The 25,760-nt window shown below is 51.4% G+C and overlaps 1 protein-coding gene across 1 annotated transcript in view; it reads right to left on the bottom strand.

The window, feature by feature from the left end:
- Positions 1-25,760, bottom strand: part of PLXNA4 (plexin A4) — a 417,067-nt gene that overhangs the window by 323,473 nt on the left and 67,834 nt on the right. Inside the window, exon 3 of the mRNA XM_066262319.1 lies at positions 13,524-13,706. Coding sequence (XP_066118416.1) covers positions 13,524-13,706 — 183 coding nt within the window. The remainder of the gene's footprint in view (positions 1-13,523; positions 13,707-25,760) is intronic.

Here is a 25,760-nt window from a genome sequence, read left to right on the forward strand (position 1 = left end):
TAGCCCAGTGAGACCAGCGCCGGACTCCTGGCCTGCAGAGCTATCGGACAATACCTGCGTGTCGTTGTTAAGTAAGCTGGGTGATCTGACACAGCAGTCCTAGGAAACTAATGCCCACCTGGACCCCGATGAGGTATCTTCTGCCCCCTCCCCTCATCCTGACCCTCCAAGGCTGACTTTTCTGAAGGTTCCCAGCAGGGAAGCTCGTCACCTCCCCTGTCACTTCTCTGCAGCACCCGGAGCCCACCCCCAGCCAGAGAGCAGCAGCCTGTCCTCTCCTGCAGTCTCACAGGGCCCTGGCTCCTTCACAGGACCCTTGAGTCTTGTTTCTCGTTCCTGGGACCCTTCAGGCTACAAGCCTGGGTATGTGAGGAAGAGGAGGGTTCTTCGAGGCTCAACTTCACTCACGACCCCAGAGGTGGAGTTGCAGAGCACCACCCGTCAGTGCTTGTGATGCCAGACAACTGTTCACACACGAGAACAAACAAGGAGGCACATGCCAGTTCTCACCCGGCCTGGGCACACACTCTGACCTGGTTTTTGTGCTGGCCTTTTAAGCCGCCAGGACCAAAATGGGGCAGCGGGGACAAAACCACATCCTTAGAACAGGGAACTTGAAAAGCTGAAAGGAGAGAGGTGTGAACTATCAGAGGAGAGGGAAGACCCTCTCAGCAGACAGCCATGGTTGCAGGAGGCGGGGCACCTTTGGGACTGGCCCCCAGCCGGCTACCTCCCGTGCCTGCCAGGGGCCCTGCAACCCAGTAGAGGGCTGTCAGCAAAACAAATTTAGTACCGATGATCTCATCTTGCAGAATAGCCCCAGGGCCTCAGAGCGCTCTGGGCAACATCACTTTGACAAGGTGGAAAGTGGACATCACTGCTGGTCCTATAATGTAAGATAGAGGCACAAGGGTCCTTCCCTCGCCTCACCAAGAGGAGCAGGTGCAGGTGACGGCCAGTCTGTGGTAGCAGGTGGCAGGCCAGGTCCTAGAGACCCCTGGTATGGTAAGCTGGTATTTTAAGGCACATCTACAAATTCCGACATGCTTCATTTGAAATGAGTTGCAACCAGCAACCAACATTCTAACTAGGACGTTCGTGGTGCTTATGTCCCCACGAACCCAGGACACTACGAGACAGAATATTTATAAACAGAGCAGCAAGCAGAAGGTGGGGGAAGGAGCAGCTGATTCCCTCTATTGTTTATTGCAAAAAAGACTGAAGCCCTGCAAAGGGGATGATCGTCACTTGTCCCTTGAAGGAAGTCAAAGGCAGAGAAGGTTGAGAATTTGTCACCAAGTGCAACCCCAAATTCCTGCCGCTGGTGAAGTCACCTTTCTCTGGCCCCACAGTTGGTTTTCCGGCTTATTTTAATTGGAAACCTTTTCTGTCAGTTCCCCCGAGGTTTCCCACTGTCTCTCATGGTCAGACTTTCCTTCGTGCTTTGGAGCAAAGAGGTCACAGTGGCTCCTCTCAAGCTGCTCAGAAGTCACAGGGGCTCAGTGGCAGGTGGGTCCTTGGCTGAGATGAGCACCCCAGCTCCTGTTCTGTAGCCACTGGACAGGGCCCTCCCTAATGGAGGGAGGTGTGAAAACACTAAGAAGGATGGATGTGATACATCTCAAAGAGAAAGAAAATACATTTCTAAATATCAAATAAACATCGGTACTTCTAGGACGTGGGACCCACAGAAAAGAGAGGTCCATATCACACTGCTGAAGTTGATGGATAGTGACGGTGAATCAATGTTGACACATAAGAGAGGCCAGGGTGACATCCACACATACAGGGGTCAGTTCCATATCCGATTCGGTCGCATTAGAGTTCAACCCCTGGACAACAAGGGCTGAGAGTCTGGTGAAGTCCATTCTGGGAAGTGTCAATGCAAGGAATGAGGGGATGTCAGAGAAATCACTCAAAATGTACTGAGAATTGGGGGTGACCACCAAAGACAGCATCATTGTGGTCAAAGGGAGACATTTCTACAAGCAACTCAGAACAGAACTGAGAGCATCTCTTGGAGTCAAGAGATGTTAGAAATATCTGTGAAGAGAAATGGCGATACCGGACAAGAACCAACACCAAGAGTACACAGCAGAACCCGGAGCATAGAGCGTGGGTCAGCCATAGGAGCAGAGAGTTCATAGAAGGGTCAGACTCAGAGCATTAGGCCAACATCCCATCACACACACATGTATACACTCCTGCAGCATTGGGGAATTTGAAGAAGAAATGAGTTCAGATTGTGAACAATTTATCAATTTATCCTATAAAGGCAAAAGGAGATCTTCTTTTCTGCTCTTTATTTTACTTTTATTTTTTTAGGTGAGAGGAGAGCAGATAGTGAGACAGACTCCCACATGCACCCCAATTGGGATCTGCCTGAAAACTCTGTCTGGGGTCGATGCTCAGGCACTGAGCTATTTTTAGAGCCTGAAGCTGATGCCCTCCAGTGGAGCTATCCTCAGCAGCTGGGCCACACTTGAACCAATGAAGCCACTGGCTATAGAAGGGGAATAAGGAAGGAACGGAGAGGAGGAGAGAGAGAGAGAGAGAGAGAGAGAGAGAGAGAGAGAGAGAGAGAGGGAGAAAATGGGGAGGGAAAGGGAGAGAATGGGGAAGGAGAGTGAGAGAATGGGGAGGGAAAGGGAGAGAAGGGTGTGAGAGAGGGAGAGGGAGAGAAGCAGGTGGTAGCTTCTCCTGTGTGCCCTGACTGGGAATGTGCCCAGGATGTCCATATGCCAGGCTGCTGCTCTATCCACTGGCCAGGGCCCTGCTATTCTTTCAACTAAACGTTACCTCATAAATCAAAGGCCTTGTTCTTGGCTGCAGGAGGTGGCAGGAGGGAGCTCAAGCTTTTCAGAGCTACGTGCACCCTGCCTGTAGCCCCTTCCCTTGCAGGCTTATTCTCCTTGGCACCTCAATGCAGTGGGAGCTCAGTGAGTAGCCAAGGGCATCCCAGCCAAACAACATTTCTCATCTTACTTGCTGGGCTTCCTGAAGTTCTTCCAAAGAGCTCCTGAGTGTGCGTGCACACATACATACACATGGTTAAACCCCGTAAGGACTGGTTAGTGTGTCTATTTGGGGCATCCAAGGTTTTCCCCTGGAGACCCCGACCTCTGGAGACCTTCCACACTCCCTGACTGGGTCCACATGGCTGTTTATATCCACAGAGTTTGAAGACTCTTCTTAGGTGTGTACTGAGCATGGAAAGTCACACGATCCTTACTGTCTTCTTAATTTTTATTCTTTTTTTTTTTTCTCCTTGTAAATCAAGAAACGCTCTACAGACATGAAGCCCTATTATCCTCGGCTCATTCATAAGAGAGAGGAAGTGTGCGCACAGGCATATGCTCGTTGCTCAGAAGGTGAAATACGTGTGGATAAACAATTTGTCTAAAATCACAAGTGCAGCCAGCAACAAAGTCGAGATTTCCTGGCTGTCAGTTCCCACTCTCCATGGAGCATGCAGGTCTGGTTCTTAACCGTTTAGAGGCCTGGGAAACCCAAGATAACAACCTGGACAGACACTCAGCTCTGAAGACTGCGGGGATGCCTAGATGTGGAGGAAGGGGCAGCAGGGTGGCATGCACTGGCTCCCTTTGGTCTCTCTCGCCTTCCTCTGGCTTCATAAATGGTCGCTGTGACCCCTAGGGAACTATCTGTTTTCCTGTTCTCAAGTGGCTCCTCGCCTGAGCACTTTAAAGCACCATGTATACCCACTCTCACATGCCTTTCTACTTTGGGGGATAAATGGGGACAAAGAAAGAGAACTCTCACCCTAGCCAGATAGTTCAGTTGGTTAGAGCATCATCCTGGTGTGAAAAGGTTGCCAGTTCGATCCCCGGTCAGGGCACATACAGAAACGGACTGATCTTTCTGTCTCTCTCTCTCTCTCTCCTACTTCCTCTCTCTCTAAACTCAATCAATAAAAAAAATTACTTTTAAAGAAAAAGACCCACCCTTAGGCAAGGGAATAAAGAGAGAGCTCTGTTTCGGCTTCCTACCCAGAGTCTACCCATAATGCTTCTCTCTCCCTGTGTCCCCTCACCACCACCCAGCTACTCCGTTCCCAGACAGAGAGAGTTCAGCCAAAATCAAAGGCCAAGGAAGGTTCAGTGGTCCCCTTTCCCCCTGTCCCCAGACCCAAGTCCCTCAAAAACAAGTGTGAAGCGGAGGATTAAATTATCACTGAGCTAATTATGGAAATCACACTTGGGCTGGTGGCTCGGAAGCCTGGGCAGCAGGCAAGAGGCATTAAAACCAAAGGCAGATGCAAGCAGCGTGTAAAAAAGCAACTGGGAGACTCATTACCCCCACATGGAGGGGAAGGAAACCACTCGGCTGTTCTAGGCGCTGTCCATCTGGGCAATTGTCAGAGCCTTTGACAGCTAAATAGCTCCACTCTGTCATCATCCCGAAGCCAAAGTGGGTGAGTCAGAGGTAAACTGATTAGATGGTGTGCTGTTAATCTCCCAGAGAGAACTCAGGGGAGGTGCAGCTCAGCCCAAGAGGGCAGAGCTCAGCGGGCACCAGCCCCAGGCTCGAGTGCAAAGAGAAGGGCCTGGCTCCTAAGTGTATGTGCATGGTGTGCATGGGTGTGCAAGGGGGTGATGTACGTATGCATGTGCATAATCTGAGTGTGTGTATGTGCAGGAGGGGGCACACAGTCATGCATGTGTACGTCTGACCAACCTGAAAATAGAAGGTGAAGAGCTTGGAAAAGACCAGAGGGCTCCTTCTAGCGTATCTCCAACAGGGCAACTCTTTGTGAGCTTTCTGTGACTGCCCATGGCCCCCAAATCACTGCCACGCAGCTGGGCCATTGCACTTCCTATCCCTCTGTGCAGTGATGGATTCTCAGGGACTCCTCCTGGGTCGTCAACATGACGCAAGTTTAAGGTATGTGGGAACAGAAACCAGTAGCCAACAGAAGGAGCTTGAGAGTTCAAACTCAATGTTTTTCAAACCAATCTGCACAATCACACTGTCCCTTAAGGCACCAAATCTATGAAGAAATCATGGAGCCAATGCTGCTTCAGGACTTACAACGACCCTGGGCAATCTAGTCAAGGTGATGTTTATGCATGGATTACTGTGAATTAAGAATATAATACTATATAATGCCAGGAAGAAAAGGCAAGAGCTTGAGGGTGGACATGGCGACGGCAGGCACAGGACTGAGACTGTGGCCAGGAAGCTCGGGTGGAAGGGATAGGAAAAAAGAAGAAGGTTGGGTAGACTGGTGGGGATAGAGGCTGAAAATAACCAGGGGTCCGAAGGAGATGGTATACTCTGATCCCCACCCTGAGCAGTTACGGCATACAACTAAGCAGAAGCAGCCAAATGAGTCAAGACAGAGCCCCTGGGTGACCCGCAACAGGAAAAATAATCGGGAACCACTATGCACAGTCCCACTGGCTGTTGGGGGAGAGCGTTCTAAGGAGCACCCGAAAGACAAAGATACTCCCTTGAGAGTGTCCCAGGTGGCAGGTCAGTGGTTAAGTCGGAAACAGGGCTTGTCTGTTTCCCGGAAAACTTCCCGCACCCCTCCCCCCCCCACACACACACGAGGCCATCGCCCCCTCTGCTGAGGATGCCGTTGGCTACAGCGTAACTGCTCCTCCTTGAGAGGAAAATTGCCCGTGGATGGAGGCTGGTGCTGTGAGAAGCACCCATAGGTGGGAATCCCAGGGTTTCTCAGGTGGGAGCCTCCACTTTGGTGTTGAAATTTAGCCAGGGCCATTGGAGACTCAAAATGCACAGGAGCGTGGCTGAAGGCTGAGCTGGAGGACCCGTGTCCTTGGTGTGGCTGGGCCACTGACAAGCAGGGCTGCAGGCACACTGGCCAGGTACCGGGGGCCGGGTGGACACTTCTCACAGCTGTGAGATAAGCTTTACCCACGGCCCAAGAGCGAAGCCTCAGGAAGAGTCCATGACATTATTATATAAATACGTCAAAGGGCTGACCTTAAATTAAATTATGCGACCTCTGGTGAGTGACTCAATCCCTTTCCTTGCATGTAAAATGGAGGTGGGGCATTTACCCTGAAAGGAGATGTTGAGGATTCCATGAGATAACGTACCTCACGCACAGGAAACACCTGGAAGAGTAGTACCTGGTACCGACCATGTGTTGAAAGCACATGGTTTTCTTCTCATCTTCTCTTTCCTGCCAATTTCAATTCTTAGGAAAATGACCCCTTTGTTGAGAAACAGGTGATTCCCATAGAGGCCAGAGTCAGGGGGCGTGCACTCTCTGCGGCCATGCAGAGCTCTCACCACTCACTGATTCCAATCACAAGGCTCTCCCATCCACCATCATAAACCACCACCCTCTCCCTAAGGTTACGGGAGCACCTGGGCCTGTCCCCAGGCCTCCTGCTGGGGATGGCCCCTCACCTGCTGACCCTGGGGGTGTGGCAGGCCACTTCACCCCTTCCCAGTCATCCTCTGGATTCTCTGGTATGCCTGCAAACCAAACCCTCAGAGACCTGGAAGACAGGACTCAGTGCTGGGCCACTTTTGTCCCTGAGGAGGCTGTGCCCCTTCCCGCACCACTGGTGTGACCTTGAAGTTTCAGAGTATTAGCTCGGGTGCCCTCTGTGGCCCATAAGCATAAACAAAGTCCTAATGGGGCAGGCAGCCTCTAACATGATCTCAAAGGCCCCTGCCTCCTGGTATTCACACCCTTGTGGAGCCCTTCCCTCACCCCCTGGGTGTGGGCTGGACCACTTGACTCAGTCCTGATGAATAGAAATATAGCAAAAGTGATGGGGTGTCACTTCTGAAATTAGGTTTCAAAAAGACTGAGTTTTCTTCCTGCACACCCTCTCTTGTTCTCTCTCTCTCTCTCTCTCTCTCTTTCTTTCTCTCTCTCTCTCTCTCTTTCCTTCCAAGTCATATGAGTCGCTGTCACGAGATTACCCATGTGGCAAGAGACTAATGTCTCCAGTGAGGACCTGAGGTTCACCAACAGCCACATGTGTGATAGTGAAATGGATTCTCCCCCATTCCAGCCTTGAACCCATGGATGACTACAGTTGCTTTAAGACTACATGTTGTTGTAAGCCTCGATGTCTGGGTTAATTTGTTACACAGCAATCTGTAACTAGTATCCTTGTGTCTCCTAGGCTACGATGGAAGGTATGGAGTGAATGTGGGAGACCTGAGAGAGAGCTTTTTTAGAGGGCATTGTAAATGACTCTAGGAGAAGCCAAAGCTGCTAGAAAAAGCACCGTGAAACCCTCCCCCACCCCCTCCAAGAGGCAAGTGACACAACCACGTTCACAGGATGTCACTTGAAAACAAGTAGATCCCCAATCAGAGCTTCAACGGGTGGGCACTGAGTCAGTGCAGCTGCCACCGCCTTCCCCACCAAAGGGGCCCGAGCAGGAAGCCCCGTGATGTCAGGAAACGAAGCTCTCCCTGCTCCTGTCCCTGCTGACAGCCTCCACTGGTATTGACCAACACTCCATTCTCCTCTGATCCAGATTCAATCAGATACAAGCCCAGCGGTAAGGGGACCATTTACAGCTGGGGGTCCACTTCCTCCTCTTGCCTCTGCCTCCTCCCTCTTCCTCTGGTACATCATGTCTTTCATCCTCTCCCATCTTTGTTGTCTTGGTTACAAGGCCTGACTTCTGTGATGCTGCTAGTTTTCATTTTAATGATATGTTCTCATAAAGCACAATATTTTACTCCAATTGCATGTGTCACTGGACGAATTCCTCCAGCAGGTCTGGCATTCCGGCGTCAGCTGACTACGTGCATCTCTATGATTTGGGGGTGTTTCTGCAGCACTTTCTTCAATGCTAATGTCTTTGCATTTTAATTTATGATCCGAATCATTCCATACAAATGTGTACACACACACACACACACAATTCAAAAACCTGGCATATGTGTATCAGTAAATCTTGCTTTGGCAAAGCTTGTTTAGAACTATCTCCTTAAGTCATGCAAACTCACGGTGATCATTTAGAAAATAGACTCAGAGTTGTGTTTTCTGGGGATCTCAAAGTGTTTCAAGAGAGAAACGAGTGTGTGTCCCAGTGATTAGCCCCTAGCTGCTTTTATAGGGGCTGCAGCGAAAGCTACAAGGTGAGGACACCTCCTCACACCTGCTTGGGTCAGCTCTGAGTGACCGCCAGCCATCCCCCCAGAGGTAGGCAGGGACAGTGGGTGGGCCCAAGAGCAGAGCTATGAAAAGTCGGAAGAAGGGAGAAAATCATCCCAGTGGGGATGCACTTACAGGAAAAGGATGGTTGAGTGAGGGTTTAATATTGTCCAAGAACCTATGCAATGCCCAAGAGGACGTGGACCAACTGAGCTACTCTCCCTATCTACGTGCCTGGTAAACATGAACAAAAAGACTTAAAACCCTGCAGAGGACACCAAAAAGAAGCAGGTGGAGGACCATGCAGAGTGGAGGGGTTGACGTGAGGCAAAGTTGCTCTGAAGCTCAGTCCCAGGGACCCCAGGCTTGCAGGACTGCAGATGGGACAGCCACCTCACGTCCCAGCTTAAGACGTGAGATCAGAGGAAGGACAGCACCCTTGGGCCATCTACGGAGCTCTTCTGTCTGCAGCACCTCAACCCCAGCCTCCCCCTCACTTAGTCCACAGGTTAAGATCCAAACAGAATTAATAATTGCAAAACCATGGGCGGGAAATGCAAAAACAACGTGACAGCACTGGCCAAACCAAAGTGCGATGATGGTCTTTTCCCAGCACCGATTCACCCATGTTTCTTTTTCTTTCTTCTTGGGTGTCGAACGACAGGCGAACTGCTTAGCACCTCTGGTTGGAGAAACTCATGACACAACAGAGCTTAACCATTTACCAAACACACCCAACCTGTGCTCTAATCCCAGCTCTCCCAGGCAAGCTGGTGTCCAACACCATCTCCACGTGATGGCATGATGTCTCCAGCCATCCAGAGTCTTCGCACAGCATGAATTTCTTTTTAGTTAAAATCCACTCGAATTTCCAGATGAACATTCAGAAAAAGTCTTCGCTACATTGAGGAAGTTGAAAAGCAGAGACTGCCCATCTCTGATCTGACATTGCTCTGTGACTCAGGCATTGCACGCACACACACACACACACACACACACCACCCATTCACAAGGAATTATGGTCAGAATGACACAGACCCAGGTGGGTCTTCCTCTGTCCCACTTCCGGCTGTTCACCCTTCTAGACCCGAACCCAGGGTCTACAGAACACAAGCAAATCCATTTCAAAAGAAGCTCAAGGAGAAATTAGGAATTTCAACTAATCTGCATAACAACTCCCAAATAAGAATGATTTTGGGTTATCCACTCCTGTGAACTCTCCATGCTGACACAGACAGCCAGTTCCTACCAGGAGAGGCTGGTAGGCTGTGGTTTGTGCACGCGTCCGCCACACACACACACACACACCGTACATATCCGACCAGACGCCATAGTGAGAGCAGCCAGACTTCCACTTAAGCGACATCCACAGAGTGCTCAGCCCCTTGCCTGTGAGCAGTTTACCTTGCAAAACACCCAGGAAAGATGTAATCACAAAATGAAAGGGGCAATCACACCTCAAGCGGAAGTTTATGATGTTTTCGTTCACCATGAACATTAGTCTCTTCCACTAATGTCAGGCGGTAATTCACTGCTGAACGGCAGCCATAAAATATCATCACTTAGTGGGGTGGGAGAGAGCAAAAAGCAGAGAAAGAGGAAGGAGTAGGTTCCGGCCGAAATACTGAAGCAGAAAGATCTTGTCCCTCAGAGGTGCGACTCTGACCTCATTACCCCAATTTGGGTCAAAGGTTTTCAGATTTATACAGACACCCTAAAGCACATCGGGATGCTGTTGGCTTTAAGAGTTTTACCTGTCACTGGAGTTTTAACAGTCTGTCGGTTATTTTTAAGTTTCTGGGTACCTCCTGTTGTCTGTAGCATTTACATGACGTATTTCTTAACAGCACATGCCTTTAACACACACCATGGGTAAGGCTGCCGATACCAGCCGTAACACACACACATATACACATCAGAAAACATGAAAGACATCCAAATTAGCACCCTCTTCACCTCCTCTCCCCCTGCCTCATGTGATGTGTGCACTAGAGGAGCGAAATTACTGTCATCAGAAGCAAGGTTGTGAATGATGGGGACCCATCTCTTTCAAACAAAAAATCAGTAATTTGGAGGGCAGCCCAAGGATAGCTACAGTCTAGCTCTTGGACCCCAGAAACCCACAGCAAACTCCCTTCCTCTCAGCAAGCCCCCAAGCCCCCTTCCGCCCACCCTCCCCACCTCAACTGTCTTATCCTATTGCAAAAGACTGTACGAGGCCCTTGCACACATAGGAGATTATTACAGGCCTCAGACAAGCCAACGCTGTAATTACGGCTCCAGTGTGATTTCCATTTTTCTCATCCTCTGCTTTCAGTAGCTCACAGAACTCCCTGAAAAATCCTCCTACCGTCCCAACGCTTCTCATGGCTGGGCCCCGGCCCAAGAGGTGAATGTGGCCCCAATAACCTCTGGGAAAAGCAAGGCAGAGTTATTACAAGGAAAGGGGAGTGGTGCTTCACGAGCCAGGGCAGTAGGGAATTCTATTGTTTGGGAAAATAAATAAACAAACTAGTTTCACTTTTTATTATTTCAAACAACAGACTCACTGGGCCAGCCTTCCTTTCCCAACTCAGACTGTCCCCTGGGTGGCTGTGCTGAGTCTGCAGCAGCAGGAGCTGGGCTCCAGCAAAACTATTAAAAAGGCTGCCACTCTGAGCTCCTGGAGCAGAAAGTTTGGATGCTCAGCGGCCCTGCTTTCCCGGGGAGGGGTGGGGGGTGGGGGGCTCATTCCTCTCACATGACCTTCTGCTCTTACCTCTCAAATGTTTATGCTTCACCAGTCCCACCACTGCTCTGGAAATTAAATGTAATATCCCAGGTGGCTGAAACTGAAATGTTCTTATATAAACCACCCCTCAAATAAAAATGAGAAATGCCAGCCCACCATTGACAAAGCCTGGTGGTCAGGTATTGGCCTGGCTGACCTCTGCAGACACGTCTGCCCCATGAGGGATGTCTCTGTGCAGTTTGCTTGTCCAGATTCCGGGGACATCCTGAGCCCACCATCGTGGAGACTGCGCCACTCTGACTTCCAGCCAGGGGACAGGCTCCCACAGGTGAGTGAAAACCAGCCCCCATCGGCCTCGGTCCCCCCTCTGACCGACGGCATGCATTCGCAAGCTGACTGTGTTGGGTTTATGATCTAGTCATAGCCAGGAATCATGTATTTTTTTTTCCTCCAAGAGAAAATAACTGTTCTGTTATGTGCACTGAACTCTCACTGACACCGTATTCCAAGCAGCTCAGACAATAGCAAAAGAATAAATAAATAAGATCCATCCACAGGGCCCACTACATCTTGCCAGCAAGTAAATGATCCCTTGGCACCTGGTAGGAAGTCCGGGGCAGGGGACTCTGGGAGAGCCTTGGAGTAAGTTACTTCTCCGTTGCCCCAGAGTGGACTCACTAGAGAAAAGAGCTAAAGCGCCCCAGATTGCCTTGCTTACTTATTTACTCTCCACACTGCTTAGTCACCCATCGAGCCAGGCGGAGCAGGCCTGCAGACATGTCACGATAGGGACTCATCGTATGACCTGTACATGGGAATGCCTTTGGCATTCAGAATTCACTTTTCCTGCAAACCAAGCTCCCTGGCTCATAGCGCAGAATGAAGCCACCTGAGCAACCAATGGAAATGTCCTCAAAGTCCCCGGTCAGAAGCTCATGCACATATCTCCTTGGTTTGTTCAGAGGCTTATTAGACACAATTTCGGCCAGTTTGGGTATCGGTGTTCCCAGCCCACTGAAAGCCAGAAGCCGCAGACGGAGGAGGAAGACAGGCACTGAAGCTGACCAGGATTCCTGACAGCAAGTGGAAGTGACGAGTGACAGTGAGCACTAGAGGAAAAGCCCAGAAGGGTGCAATGGACACAGGAGTTGTGCGGGGACAATACACCCACGCCTTGCAGCATCTTCTCTGGGCGTCCATGCAATTCAGCTCAATACAGGAGTAAGCAACAATAGAAAAGGCCAACGCAGCAATAAAACATTCAATTGTGTTTCGTCTACTTTTTGCAGAAGGGCGAGGAACTACAAAATATAGTTCTTAAAGCTATACAGACTATGGTTAAATTACCTGTTAACTTGACACTTGTTGTGTGTTACCCTTCAGAGGCAATGCTAGATATGTGGTGCTTTGCCGGCATCCTCCGTGCAAAGCGCCATGGCGTTTCACCAGTGCTGTTTCCCCTTCCAGATACGACCCACATAACTACTTCGTGCACATCCCCCAACTTGCACATGCTGCTCCTCGCCTCTCACCCCCATACTCTCATACCCCAGACCCACGGCCTACTCCACAGAGATGTACAATTTAGAGAAATGATTGCTGAAACCGACTGCTACATAGCAGAATGGGAGAGTAGGCACAGTCGAGCTCTGCAAAGAACATTTCCCCTTGACCATCTTGAGCTAATGCCCCAAAATACAGCAAGACGATGGGAGGGATAGAGGCTCTCTGATCAGGTAGGTGATGCTGGCTTTATCAGTCTGTATCATACAATGTCCAGAGAATTCCAATGGAAATCAAAATAAGACAGCCGGGAGAGCCACATGGAGTCATCAATATCTCCCTGGGACAAGACTGATGTACGATTATCAGCCAACACCAACACAGGACCCACTGCCTACAGTCTCAGAAAGGCTTCTACTCTGAGCAAAGGGGACACCCTCGGGAGCCAGCTCCAGCTCTCTGAGCTGAGAAGCCTGAGCAGAGCTGGCTGAGAGAACAGTCCTGCATAGACAGGTGCCCCCAGCCTCGCTGAGGGGCCAACGTCCCCCGGTGCCCCTGCAGCCCGCAAGCCTCTGAAGAATGAGGAGGAAAGCTCGTGTCCCCAGATGACACCATTCTGCTCCACCTTAAGCAACTGCTACGTGCACCACAACACCCAGGGTTTCCGCGTCCCACAGTTGGACTCTCAGCAGCCTCAACAGCAACTCCGTTGGGTTCTGCTCTTTCCTCCATTTCCCTGAATGGATTCCAGAAGGAAGTATAAGCCAGAAGGGCTGAAGCAAGAGGAGCAGGCACATCCCTTGCCTCTTGTCCACCTTCCCAACCATGCAAGCCTAATAATTCTCTCGCCTTAGGCACAAAACCAAGCTAAAGAGAGCACGCTATGTAGGATGGCCTAGTGAGGCTGGGGTGGCACCTCTATGAACACACTAGGCTTAAGGAAGAGGTGAATCCATACTCTCCCAGTGGACTCCCACAACAACCCAGGTACAAAGACAGAGGAGAGATGAGATTATCACTCATAACCTCAATGGCAACATAGCTCCTTAATGCCAGCCTGTATCACTCGCCCACCAGGCCCAACGCAGCAGAAGAGCGTGAGATAATGTCTGTCTCAGTGGGGACAAACGGTTGACAATAACCAGAATGACTGCACCTCATTCTTACCTTTTTCAGCTTGCCACTTTTGGTGCCCACGAAGGCCAGAGAGTGATTCTTGTAGACATACGCGATGACAGAGGTCATGCGGTCCCTGTCCTCCGTGAAGACAGGAATGCCACGTATCATTTCGGACACGCCCAGGGGGGCATTCATATCCAGACCACAGAAGTTATCATCGATGGTTAGGAGCTGAAAATACAAAAGGAGAAAAATTAGTGGGGGGGGGGAGGGCATCAGGGCAACAGGCAGAGGTATTGAGTCAGAGAACTATGGCACTAGAAGAATCCTTAGATATGGTTTTTAAAAAACCATCTTTTTTACATGAAACACTCAATTCCAGAGAAACTAGATGACCTGTGAACAGTCATCTAAGTAGGTTGCAGGACCACGGCAAAATTCCTGGAGTCTCTTTTCACCAAACTCATATGGTTTCTCTGCTGTTTCCACTATCATCCCAGGCGCCATCTTGGTAGCTTAGATCACCCATCGCCACCATCACACCAGAAAGCACTGGGCTAGCACCCATGGGCATGGGCTCCAATGGCTCTGCTCGGTGTCAGAGGGAGGCGGTCTCCACATCTACACACATACTGTTAAAGAGCCCTCACAGAGGACTCGCAAGTGTAGAATGGAGAACTGGAATCATTGATGCACCATTGGTTTAGGAAAGGGGGAATGGAAGGAATAGAAGGCTTGTAATTGAACTCAACAAGCCACGGGGGCACCTCACTCCGCCCAATCGCAGGCTTCCTGTTTCTTTCAGAGTATGGCAAAGCAGGCGACCCTGGCCTTGTCAATAGCTACACCAGTACTGCCCAAAGTGTCTCTTATGAAACCCAAGGCCCCCAAGATGCTCTACCATAAAATGATTCCCTGGGCAAATAATTTTGGAAAACATAGTAATACCATGTAAGAGATTTGACAATGATTAGTTACAGGAAAGATAAGAAGTCTTTTTAAGAATAAGTATGTTTAAAATCATCTAAGCCTTTACCGAACATTTTATTCCCCAAACCATTTTAGACCAGAACACCTATCAGCATTCCCTAAAGAGAATGTTCCCTGGATATCCTGTGGTACACACTGACCCACCTCTTGCTCCAGACTCCAGGGCAATTTCAGGAGTCAGGGAACCAACAGGAAAAGGCTTCGGGCTGGTTCCCCCCACCCCAGTTTTTCAGCGGAATTTCCCCGTTTTATTCCAGGCTTAGCAGAGGTCCCCGCTGGCTTTGGACCTACTGGAAACTGGTGAAGACCTTGACAGTGACTGGTGAGGAGGCCCAGTGCCCCCACCACGCAGCTTTGGTTTGCTGTCGACCTGTTCCTGACCAGGCAGGGGGTTTCTAGCCAGGACAAGCAGTGCTCTAGGAACCTACTCTGATTTCCCCCTCTATCTCGGAGGACCTGTGTGGTCTTGGAAGAGTTATTCCGCCTTCTGTACTTCTGTTTTCCACTCGGTAAAGATAAAGGCAACAACCCCTGCTTTTTGATGGGCTTCCATAAAACCTACAGTGCTCATGCCTGTAAACGTCTTTGGACTTTTCAGAAAAAGGAGTGAAATGAAATACAAGGTGTCACTTTTTCAAAGACGTCAATCCAGCCAAAAGGAAAAGGCAGCTGGGGAACCAGCGGGCAGGCTCTTGCCAGGAGCTGTGTGAAAGTGGCCAACTCTGGGATGCTTGGGGCTTCAGGCGCCCCTCCGCCCCCTCCCAGAATGGCGGGGGGCAGGCATTGTCCAGCTCAGGGAAGACAACGTGCTGAGCATCTCAATCCTCTCTCTGACCCCACTGCCCTTCTTCTTATCATGGTGGGGGCGGTAAGCCTGGGGCGGGGGCATCCTGGGCAGGCTGCATGCAGAGCAGATGTCTGCTCCAACAGCCCCAGACCAAATACAACCTCTCCCCCTTCCAAAGAATAACAAAAACAACAACAACTCTGGGAATCAATGTTAGAAGGGAGCTTTCAAGGTCTGATCTTTATGGTTCTTCCCCCGAAATGAGGACATGGGGGAAGGGGAAGGAGGTGGAGAGAGGAAGGGGTGAACAGGAAGGGGAAGGAAAGTCTGGGCAGACGCAAGACAACTGCCTGTTCCTGTTGGGTGTGTTCCCGGTGACCCACCAAGTATTCTGAGGGCAGCCGGGGCATGCTAGGAACCCTCACGGCCTTGCAGGTCCCTGCCTTCGGTTCATAAAGGAGGGCTTGTCCCTGACTTTCTCAGCCCCAGATGGCGCTGCAAGGGACCTCTGCCATCAGCAAACATGACTTGCCCATTATGACCCGTTTTCTAAATAGATGGGGATTGGCTGATTGGCTGTTCGATCTGCACAGGGGGAAACCGAGGCAAGGAGTAAGCAGTCCGTGTTTCACAGTCTCCCACCACCCCTGGCACAAACACAGGCCTCATTGGCCTGGGGAGGCTGAGGCTGCTCAGCTCCCTGAATTACATCTCTGAGGGGTCAGTTCCTGAAAACCATTCTTCCCCTTGGCCGGGCAGAACACAAGCAAATGAATAAACCACCGCCTACAAGAAGACTTTGTGCATTTGACCAACTGCGTCATTGAGTGATTGGTTGCTCAGAGGCAGCAAGTCAGGGACCTGCACGTTTCTGCTGCTGTGACACCATGCATGGCCCAGGGCCAGGTGAGGGCTGTTTGCATCAGAAGGAAGTGACGACAGATCAGCCTGGCATCTGGCAGCCAGGGCCCTGCCATCTTCAGCTCCCTGCAAGGCCCCATCAGGACCCAGGTCTCGGCCTCCTCACCTGTCACTGACCGTCATCCCTCACAACTGCCGAGTGTCATCGCCAGGTTCAACAGGCTGCAGCTGGGCTCCTAAGGTGGTGACTGCATTCCAAGGACAATGACAGCCCCCCTCCCAGGTTCCCCCATGCTTCTGTTTCTCCCTCTGCATGGGGCCCTGGGTGGTAAGGAGGTTATGGAGGCCTTTGACCAGGCCTGCATGGAGGCTGAGGGCCCCCAGTGGCAGCAGGAGGTGGCCTTACTCTTTGTCTCCCCAACGCGGGAGTGGTGGAGAGAGATGTTTAGCACTGAAGTAGTGGAGAAAACATGGTACTCGACCCACATAGCAGCTCAACCGCTTCTCAGCGTGACAGCTGGCCACAGGCCTCTCCTGGTCCCTGAGCCTCACTTTCCTTGCCTGTAAAGTAGCAAGACAGGACCGCTGTGAGTCTAGGTGAGAGCAGGTGTGAAGGCACCTGATAAACAGGACAGCATTTCCTCAGTGTAAGGTGATGTTTCACGTTAATTTTTTCCATGGAAAATCCTGCCCAGAACTGGGGCAGCATGGCTGCTTGGAAGTGGCCCTCGCTGTCTCCTGACCAGAGCACAGCTCTCTGCGGACACAACCCGCCAGGTGTGGTCTGAGCCGCAGCTACTGGGTAGTGATGGCACCCACCAGGAGGGGAGGGCAGAGGGTCCCCCGGGGCCCACGGACCCAGGGAGCCGGGGTATAAGGAGCAGAGGCCAGGCCGTGTGAGCCCTGGAAGGGAAGGCTAATTGGAGAAAGCCTCCGACAGGTGTGCGCTGGCGTGGGCTCCGGAGCACCCTGGGCAGAGGGGGAGGACAGCATCTGCTCGCGCCCTGGCTGAGCTCCTCCCCTGGGCCCCATTAGCAGCAAGATGAGAGCAGCAGCCGGGGAACCGGGCAGGGACTCGCCGCGGCTGTAATCAGGAGCCCAGCCTGGCTGCGGGCCCAGGTCTCACCCCTTCCTCCCACCACGCCACAGATACCCCCGAGTGAGCTGTGGCCACCATGGCAATGTTTGTTTATTAGAGAGCAACTTCATTCTTACAAGGGAAAGACATGGGGTCTGTGCATGGGAATGTACGTGTTACCTACATGGGCCTCCCTGTGAGCGGACAGTGAAGTCTTAGACAGGGCCACACCCTCCACGGGCCCCTCTGCCCAAGTCAGGAGGACACCAAATCTGCTTCCCACAAATATCCTCATGGGAAACCTGGGTTATAAATTAAGACTGAGACCCACTGGATTCCAGGGATCATGAACGCAAGGATGGGACCATTTTTTTATGTGTATTTGTCCCTTTAGCTTAGTTCCAGGTTCATAGTAAGCTAAGACATATGTGTTGGGTAGATGGATAATGGATGATGGATGGAGGATGGATGGAGGATGGATGGAGGATGGATGGAGGATGGATGGATGGAGGATGGATGGAGGATGGATGGATGGATGGAGGATGGATGGATGGATGGATGGATGGATGGATGGATGGATGGCTAAATAAAAGCCTGAGCTTCACAGTGGCTAAAACTTTGGATTAGAGCCAGAATACCTAGGTTTGAATCCCAGCTCTACCACTTCATGCTGTGTGACCTTGGGCAAGTTATTTTTAAGCTCTCTGTGCCTCAGTTCCTTGTGGGGAGAGCAATGACAGTGTACACTGTTGTAAGGATTAAATGATTTCGCACACATGGAACCACGTCTGGCACTTTGTAAGTGCTATGGGAACGCCAGCACTTACTACTGTTTGTCATCGTAGACAATTCCAACAACCTTGGTGCGTCTCGGCGTCTTTGGGGAAATTCATGTCATCTACCTCAAAGAGGTGTTATCAAGATGAAAAGAGCTAATGTCATCAAGATGAAGTAGCAATGGTGGTACTTCCTTTGCTACAAGATCTATCAGATCCATGAGGCTGAAGGACAGAGCGGAGGAATGGCCTAAGAGCCAGATGATTTAGCATTATTCATTAGAAATGCAAATCCCCGGGCCCCACTCAGACCTACTGGCTCTGAAGTGGGGCTCAGAGATCTGCATCCAGCGCCCTCCCAGGCGATTCTCCCACATGCTAACATTTGAGAAGCACTGGCTTGGGTCACTGGGGGGGGGGTCCCTTTTTAGCTGAGGACACACAGACCAGACCCAGCAGAGGATGACATGTGACAAGCGTTTCCACTCTGCAGCAGGACCCACTGGACCAGAATGGAGAGGCCCACGGCAGCCTCCCCAAGGGCCTCCCTGAGGGGTAACAGTGGAGGTGGCATGGGGAACCAGAGCTGACACTCGAATTATAATCTAATAGCTCACTGTGCTTCCCTTGCACATAACAGCAAAGGTTACTGAGCAATTAGGTGTTGCTACATACAAATGACGGAGCAGTTACGGTTACTTTACCAATTACAGGGAAATTGCTCCCACTCTGCGGAGAGACTGCTGGCACTCTGAAAAGCTCTAGCATCTCCATGGAAAGGGCACCTGAAATGCGGCCAGCATCGGTCCTCCATTGGTCTCCAGCCTCCAGGGAAGAGCCACAAAAAGCAGCCACCCAAGAACCCCAGAAGTGTCTGGTGGTCTCGGCAGAGACACTGGGGCAAGGGCTGCAGAAGGGGGCAGACCTGGGGGGGACCACGGAGATATCTTCTCTGGAGGCCTCTGCACATCTCCAACCCCACGCCCCCATGGCTCCCTCGTAGGAAACCACCATCACCCTGACAACACACCGCTCCATCCTGAAGGCCAAGGGTGAGGAGGCAGGGGTGACCTCCGCTGGCATGGCTCCTGGGCGGGCCCTTGATGGCCCTTCCCCTGCCAAGTGGAGCTGCTCGAGCCCCACCCTCGGATGCCCCACCTTTGCAGAAGCCCACATTGAGTCCTTATTATGGAAAGGTCAGAAGTAGTCCAGAGCTCAGTGGTCCAAATGCAGTACTAATGAGTTAGGGGTCACCAGGTCCATCCCCCTGTGGACCAATTAGCTCAATTCTGGGACACAGTCTTCTCCACAGCCACAGGCTGCCCCTCATACCCAAGGCATCACTGTTTACAAATAGCCCAAACTAACCCACAGGAGACCAACCAGGTGAGCCAGCGGGTATAGACCATGCAGCCGACTCCTCCAACCTAGAGGCAGCTGCCGATGGGTCTGGGCTGGCAGCAGCAGTTTCTGAGCCCGGAACGTAAAATTCAAAGTTGGACCTGGTCCTCCCATTGTTCCTGGGTAGCTCCTGGTCCAACAGAGAGAAGTCCTTCCATCTGTGAGCAAGCCAGATCTCTCGCCCCTTCTGAACGCAGAAGGAGCGTCCAGTCCCACGTACAGGAACCTGAGCAGCCCAGTGCCCACCCCAGAGCTAGACGGCCGGACCATTAGACAGGGGAAGAAGGCATCGGAGACTGGCCCAAGCTTGCCCATGGCAGGGCCTTCAGTTAGGCCTTTTTCATCAAACTTTTGGTCTATTTCAGTTAGACATGCAGGGGAAACTGAGGCACTAAATGAAGGCAACACTATTGTTCCTCACTTGTTAATTTACTTAAAAATTATTAGGGAGGACCTACTAAGCACCAAGTAGTAGGTGAGGACCCAACAACATGGAGATGAAACATCTCAGCTTCTCCCCTTTCGTAGTTGGGGAGAGAGACCCGGGGCATGGTCAGACACGGCCATGCACACCCTGCTTCCATCATGGACCCGGTGCTGGGGTGGCCAGGGCAGGGCCACCGACTGCCCGGGGAAGTGGAGGGCTTCGCAGAAGTGGAGCTGTCTGGGTGCCCCTGAGCTCTCTGTCCAGTACAGGACACGACACTCACACATCACGATACTTTTGAGAAGAAAAACGCCTTGGGGTCATGGACTCCAACAGCAGAAAAGGAAACTGAGGCTTAGAGAGTGAAATGATGTCCCCACACCAGCTGTGCCCTGTCAAGTCATCACAAAATAGGTACCAGAACTCCAAATTGGTTGACCCAAAGAAACCTATTCCAGCATCAGGGAAGCCTAGTCTCAGGACCAGAGACGGCTCACATCCCTCCCTGCCGTCCAGGATGAGTACCCTGACCCCTGTGACCTCTGTGACTTCTGGGAGGAAGGACTAACGCTCCCCTCCCGAGGAGCCCCTTGGGCAGCCATCAGAGGTGGGCTTCCTCCTGCTCTGGGCCTGTTCGTCCCAAAGGAAAGTGTGAGCTGAAGCTTTGAAGAGAAACACAACAATGCCATATACAGATGATGGACCTTAGAATTGTACCCCTGATACCTGCATAATTTTATTAACCCATGTCACCCCAATAAATTCAATGGAACTATTTTTTTTTTCAAAAAAGGAAAGAATATAAGTTAGGAAGAAAAGAGAAGGAAGCCATGCTGCTGTGGGAAAAAGAAGGTCTTTAGTTTCTCCATGTTCAGCAGCCTTCAATTTCTTCCCCTTAATCACACACACACCCAGGAGCTAGCCATAGATGCCAGGTCGGCTGGGGCAGCATGTGTGCATAGAAGCACCCGCATCACAGGAGGAGGATCACCCACTTGCTGGGGTCATCTCTCAAACATGACTACTGACCGCGAGCTGTCCATAGATGCCCCGGCTCTGATGCCACCACATGAGCCTGCGCCCTCCCTCTGAGCGGGGGAAGAGGGGAGCAGAGAGAGCTCTCCGGGGCAGGGGCAGGTGGGCAGAAACAACCTGGGGAGGAGGCTGTAGGAGGCTGGCTTGACTCTCATCAGAGAGCCCTTTCTCCCTAAAACAGGCCCACATGCTTGACTGCTAGTTTCTACACCAAAGAAAGAAATCAAATCAAACTACACAAGCCCTTGAAGGCTTTATCACTCTCCATAAACATCCCTTTCCCTTTTATGAATCCCAACCTTTCCCAAAGGTCTTCCCATGACCCACGCTGACCCTCCATGTTGACCTCTCTTGAGAGCCAGGGGCATCCTGTAACCCGTGAAGTCTGGCCCTGAACCCAGCTGTGGGCACAGGCACGGACACGGACACGGACTGCGGGAAGAGGCCTCATCCTCTTCGTTACTGACACACTATCTCAGAAGGATGCTTTCCTGTGCCTTTCCAGTGAGATGGTAGGAAAATAAACGCATACAGAGAAAGAGACGGGAAGCTGGCTAACCACAGCCACAACAATCCGGTTAGACAAACATGTTTTCGGAAAGGCTTCATGAAAAGTGTCTCACGGCTGGAAAAACAACCCAACCAATTACACCAATGTTCCCAAGAGCCAACTGCCCTGTTTCTGAGCATCTCAAAAATGTCAAATCCCTTCATGTCGAAGGTCGTGGTGTTTCAGGAGTTTTGTGTGTGTGTGTCTGGACGTGGATTCGGAGGCAAGCAACCACTGAATTCACACTCTGAACAACCCACTGAACGATGAACATGATTTGCTAAAGCAGCATTTATTTTTAATACTCATTTTGGAACTTCTCTGTGTTTTGAAGCCGTCCGTGGCCCAGTCCCACCTGCTACCTAAGTGGTCTTTAACTCATCACAGTAGCTAGTTATCCTTCTAATAGGACACTAATGCCACTAATTTGAGCCATCTTCCCAGGAGAGGGACATTCACCGAGCATGCTTTTCACAGGCCTGTCTATAAGCAACAGCTAGCTGGGCTCTCCCCGGAGCAGCTGAGCAGAGTGATCAGAAAGCAGCCCCATCTCAGGGTCCTGGAGCTAATCCCGGGACCTTCTCCTCCTCACCAGCTCAGCTGCTGGCATCCCCATCATCCCCACTGTGACAAGTAGAGAGGGGTCATGACACTATGACCCGTGCTAGAGGCCAGCCAAGCCAGAGAATCAGTCCCCGGATCTCCCAGCCCAGCTCTGCAGATGGCCACCACACGAAACTGGTGCCGTGCCGGAGCCAAACCTGGGCCCGTGAGAACTACCAGGGAGTGCTTCTCGGCATCAGGAACGGTACCAAGTAAAACCCACGTGGGCACTGCCCTTCTCCTCTGTACCTTAGCTTCGGAGGTTCCCAGTGGCTACCTGTCAGGGGCAAAGAAATCCCACACAGCCCATCAATGCCACACGCCCACCCGCCTCCCAGCTACGGCGGACAATCCAGCTGCCACCGGAACTGGAATTGGAGGGGGCGCGCCACGATGATTACGTTGGTGTGTGTTCTGGCGGGCACTGAGAGGCACTGGCACCGCACGTCTAGCTGAATGATGGGCTGGGCCATCCCCTTGTCAGTGGGAATAAATGCTGTTAGCCCCACTCTGGCTGCGGTGTGCCTTCCTGTCCTGCTGCTCAGGCCCAGGTGCGAGTCAGGACAATACTTCCTGCACACAGGATAAACCAGCCGAACAAATCCCATTATATTTTGGAACTTGGACAGAGACCAGGAATGATGCCGAGATCAGGAAAAGAGGTGGCCTCGCTTCTCACTCACTGATCCCATCTCGTGTACGTGGACAGCATGGGGGACCCGTCCACTATGGGACAGAAATGTAAACTGAGCATCCGAAGGGAGAATTCCCCTCGTTGTCTCTTTTCTCTCTCTCTCCACTAACTAGGTTAATGGAAAGAAGCAAGTGCCCTGCGCCCCAGGGTGGTCATTCCCTTCTGACCTGTACAAAACGAAGAGACGCCCGAAGGTCACAGCAGAGAGTCTGGCCCCGGAATACATCCTCTCCTTCAAATGCCTTTGCTTAGCATTCATTGCAAGTGCCGGGTGGGAAGGGAGGCCAACAGGCACATTCAGATACTAAATGCAACATCTGCGTGAGGCGCAACCCCAAAACTAAATCAGATGCCAGAGGCAGAAAAGTATAATGTATAAATATGAAATCACCGCGACACTATAAAGTCTCTTTCTGTCCTGTCACAGGGTGACTAGAACCACAGGGGACTATATAGATGGCGCAATGAAGATTTAAGGGTCCTGTAAACATAAGGCTCTCTGTGTCTGCCATTATTTATGAAAGTCAGTGTAGTTCTCTTTCCTCAGGAGTCTCGGCACATTTTATAAAAGGGATATTATTTTTATTATTTTCTTCTTGAAGAGGAAATGTATAATTCCAAGCCGAAGGGAAGCTGCTTACCAGCCCAATGATGTCTCAGGAGCTGGAGCTGGCTCAGGCCCAAAGGTCCGAACTCTCAGGCCAGGATCCGGGCCAAGACGCCACCCTGTGAGGACGACTGGAATTGAAGGGAGGGCCCGGGAATGCAATTCCGGATCGTTCGGTCAGGCGGGTCTGGATTGTTAGGTTGAGAGGCTGGGCTGCCGATCTTGACAGAGCTATCATGCACTGTGTGGGGTGTTTGCACATGCATGTGGGCACATGGGAGAGAAATCTCGCTGTATTAACTGCTCCGTGCAATGTGGGGAGTCTGAGGGAGACCAAGTCACAGAGAGAGAGAGCTGGAGGGAGCCTAAGATATGACAGTGCGGAGTGTGAGTGTGAGTGAGCCCATGAGACACAGGAGAGAGAGCTGCAGATAGATGGAAATGAGGGGGGAAATAGACACCATGAGAAAGTGAGTGGCACACGGGCCAGAGGGAGTGCATGTGCACACATGAGTGTGTTTATAGCCATGCACGCTCCACACCAGGGTTCATGAAGTAGATGTCTGGGTTTAGGACACAGCAGGGCATGGCCTCATATTTTAACCCGCCACTCGGTAAACCCCGTACTGAGGGATCCTGGCAGCCCTCTGTGTTATAATTCTGCACACATGATTCTGGGTCCTGAGACGCTCCCTGCTGACTCGATGGGCTCCAGGGTAGCATCTTAGGAGGACATGCCCAGCCTAGGAGGTCCCCCTCAAGCCCCTGCCTCTCACTAGCCCCAGCACACCACCCAGGGTACAGCCACTACCTGTACCCCAAACACCACGGGTACTTCACTGGAATGTGACTTTCACTGCAAACCCTGTGTCTAAAGAGGGAGGTAGTGGGCTTTTCACCTGACTACCTGGACAGAAGCCATCTTGAGAAGAGAAGGATAAGACCTGAGTCTATAAAACAGCCCCCCAAACGCTAAACCAGAAGTCAGGGGTACAGGGGTCAGAGGGCTGCGAGGGTGGAGATGAGTGCTTGGGCCTATTGAACAGAGATTGGTGATGTGTGTTCACATTGGGACCTGAGAGTGGAATAAGGTGTGTATGTTTAGTGAGTGAGTGTGTGTGTATGTGTGTGCATGCATGTATGCATGTGAGTGTGTGTGAGTGACAATGTAGTGGAGAGGGGAGGGAGGCTGGGGCAGAGAGGGGGAGCTCCTGGTCTGCGAGAGGAGTGTGGCTGAGCAGAAAGAGAAACCTTGCCCAGCGCCACGAACAACAGGATGTACCCCATCTACTCGGCGCTGCCCTTCCTGCTGACAGGGAAAAGAAAACACCCCAGGCAGGCGGGCAGGGCTCAGCACTGGAGCCTGGGATGACCGCCCGGCCATGCCGGATGCTCACACTCATGAAGCTTCAGGATCCCAGGCGCCAGGCGAACCTGAGTGACCGTCCAGGCTGGGATCGGGGGCCAGCCTGAGTCCAGGGGACGAGCCTGTCTCCTCCCAGGGCTGCTATGCCCGAGAAGCAATGAGTAAGAGAGTCAGAGTCACAGTGCCCGTGAACGGGGTCCTTCTCCTTCACCACTCCTCACTGTCGGGCGTGAACTGAAGCTCAGGGTTCACCATAAAACTGCAGCCTGGTGGGCCTGACGGGCTGACAGTTCAACTCCGAAGTCAGGCAGGCACTGGGTCTAACTGGTTCTCCACTGCTGGAAAGGTAAGAGCTTTTCTAGTTCTGTTTGGGGGGCTTCAGGGGCACTTAATGAGCTAGTGCCCAGAATCACAAATGCCTGTGATGCCCAGCAAGTGAACTGTCACACTCCAGATGCCACCAGCTCACCAGTGAGAAAAGGAGCCCACTGAGAATTAGGATGCAAGGTAGGTTCTAGCCTACCAATTACATGACCTTCAGTGAAGGTCACTTGACTCCTCCGTCCCTCCATTTCCTCACCTGGAGAGAATGGCTGCCCTTTCTAGTAGCCCACAGTGCTGTTGGAGAAGACAAGGAGGTGAAGAACCTCTTTGCAAGCTGTCAAGCACCACACAAACTCTTACAACGGGATTATCTGACTGCTCAGAAGCTGCCACTCTCTGCTCCTACTAGTGGGCTGGACAAGTGTGACGCGGTGATTCTGGATAGGAGTCTGTCCTTTTCTGTTGGAAGGTCACTTGAAGTTCAAGTCTTGAGGGAAAGATTAAGAAGCTGATTTTTGCATCATCTAGCCTTAGCTGCACTAAAGTTGACAATGCCTGACTCTTACGTCCAATTGTCAATTAGTTCCAAGCTCAGGGGAGATTTAAGTGAAAAGAGTGAGGGTCATTTCCAGGACGATAGCCATTGTTCCCATTACACAGACCATAATGACCTGCTCGGGTGCATCTCACTCCTGGACTCTTGGGCACCTGGAGACTGATGTCATTCATGATTCTTAGAGTTCACCAGCTATGAGTACATTGTCAAAAGCCTAATAAATGTTTTAT

The sequence above is a fragment of the Saccopteryx bilineata genome, chromosome 2 (genome assembly GCF_036850765.1).
Source record: "Saccopteryx bilineata isolate mSacBil1 chromosome 2, mSacBil1_pri_phased_curated, whole genome shotgun sequence".
Lineage (NCBI taxonomy): Eukaryota > Metazoa > Chordata > Mammalia > Chiroptera > Emballonuridae > Saccopteryx > Saccopteryx bilineata.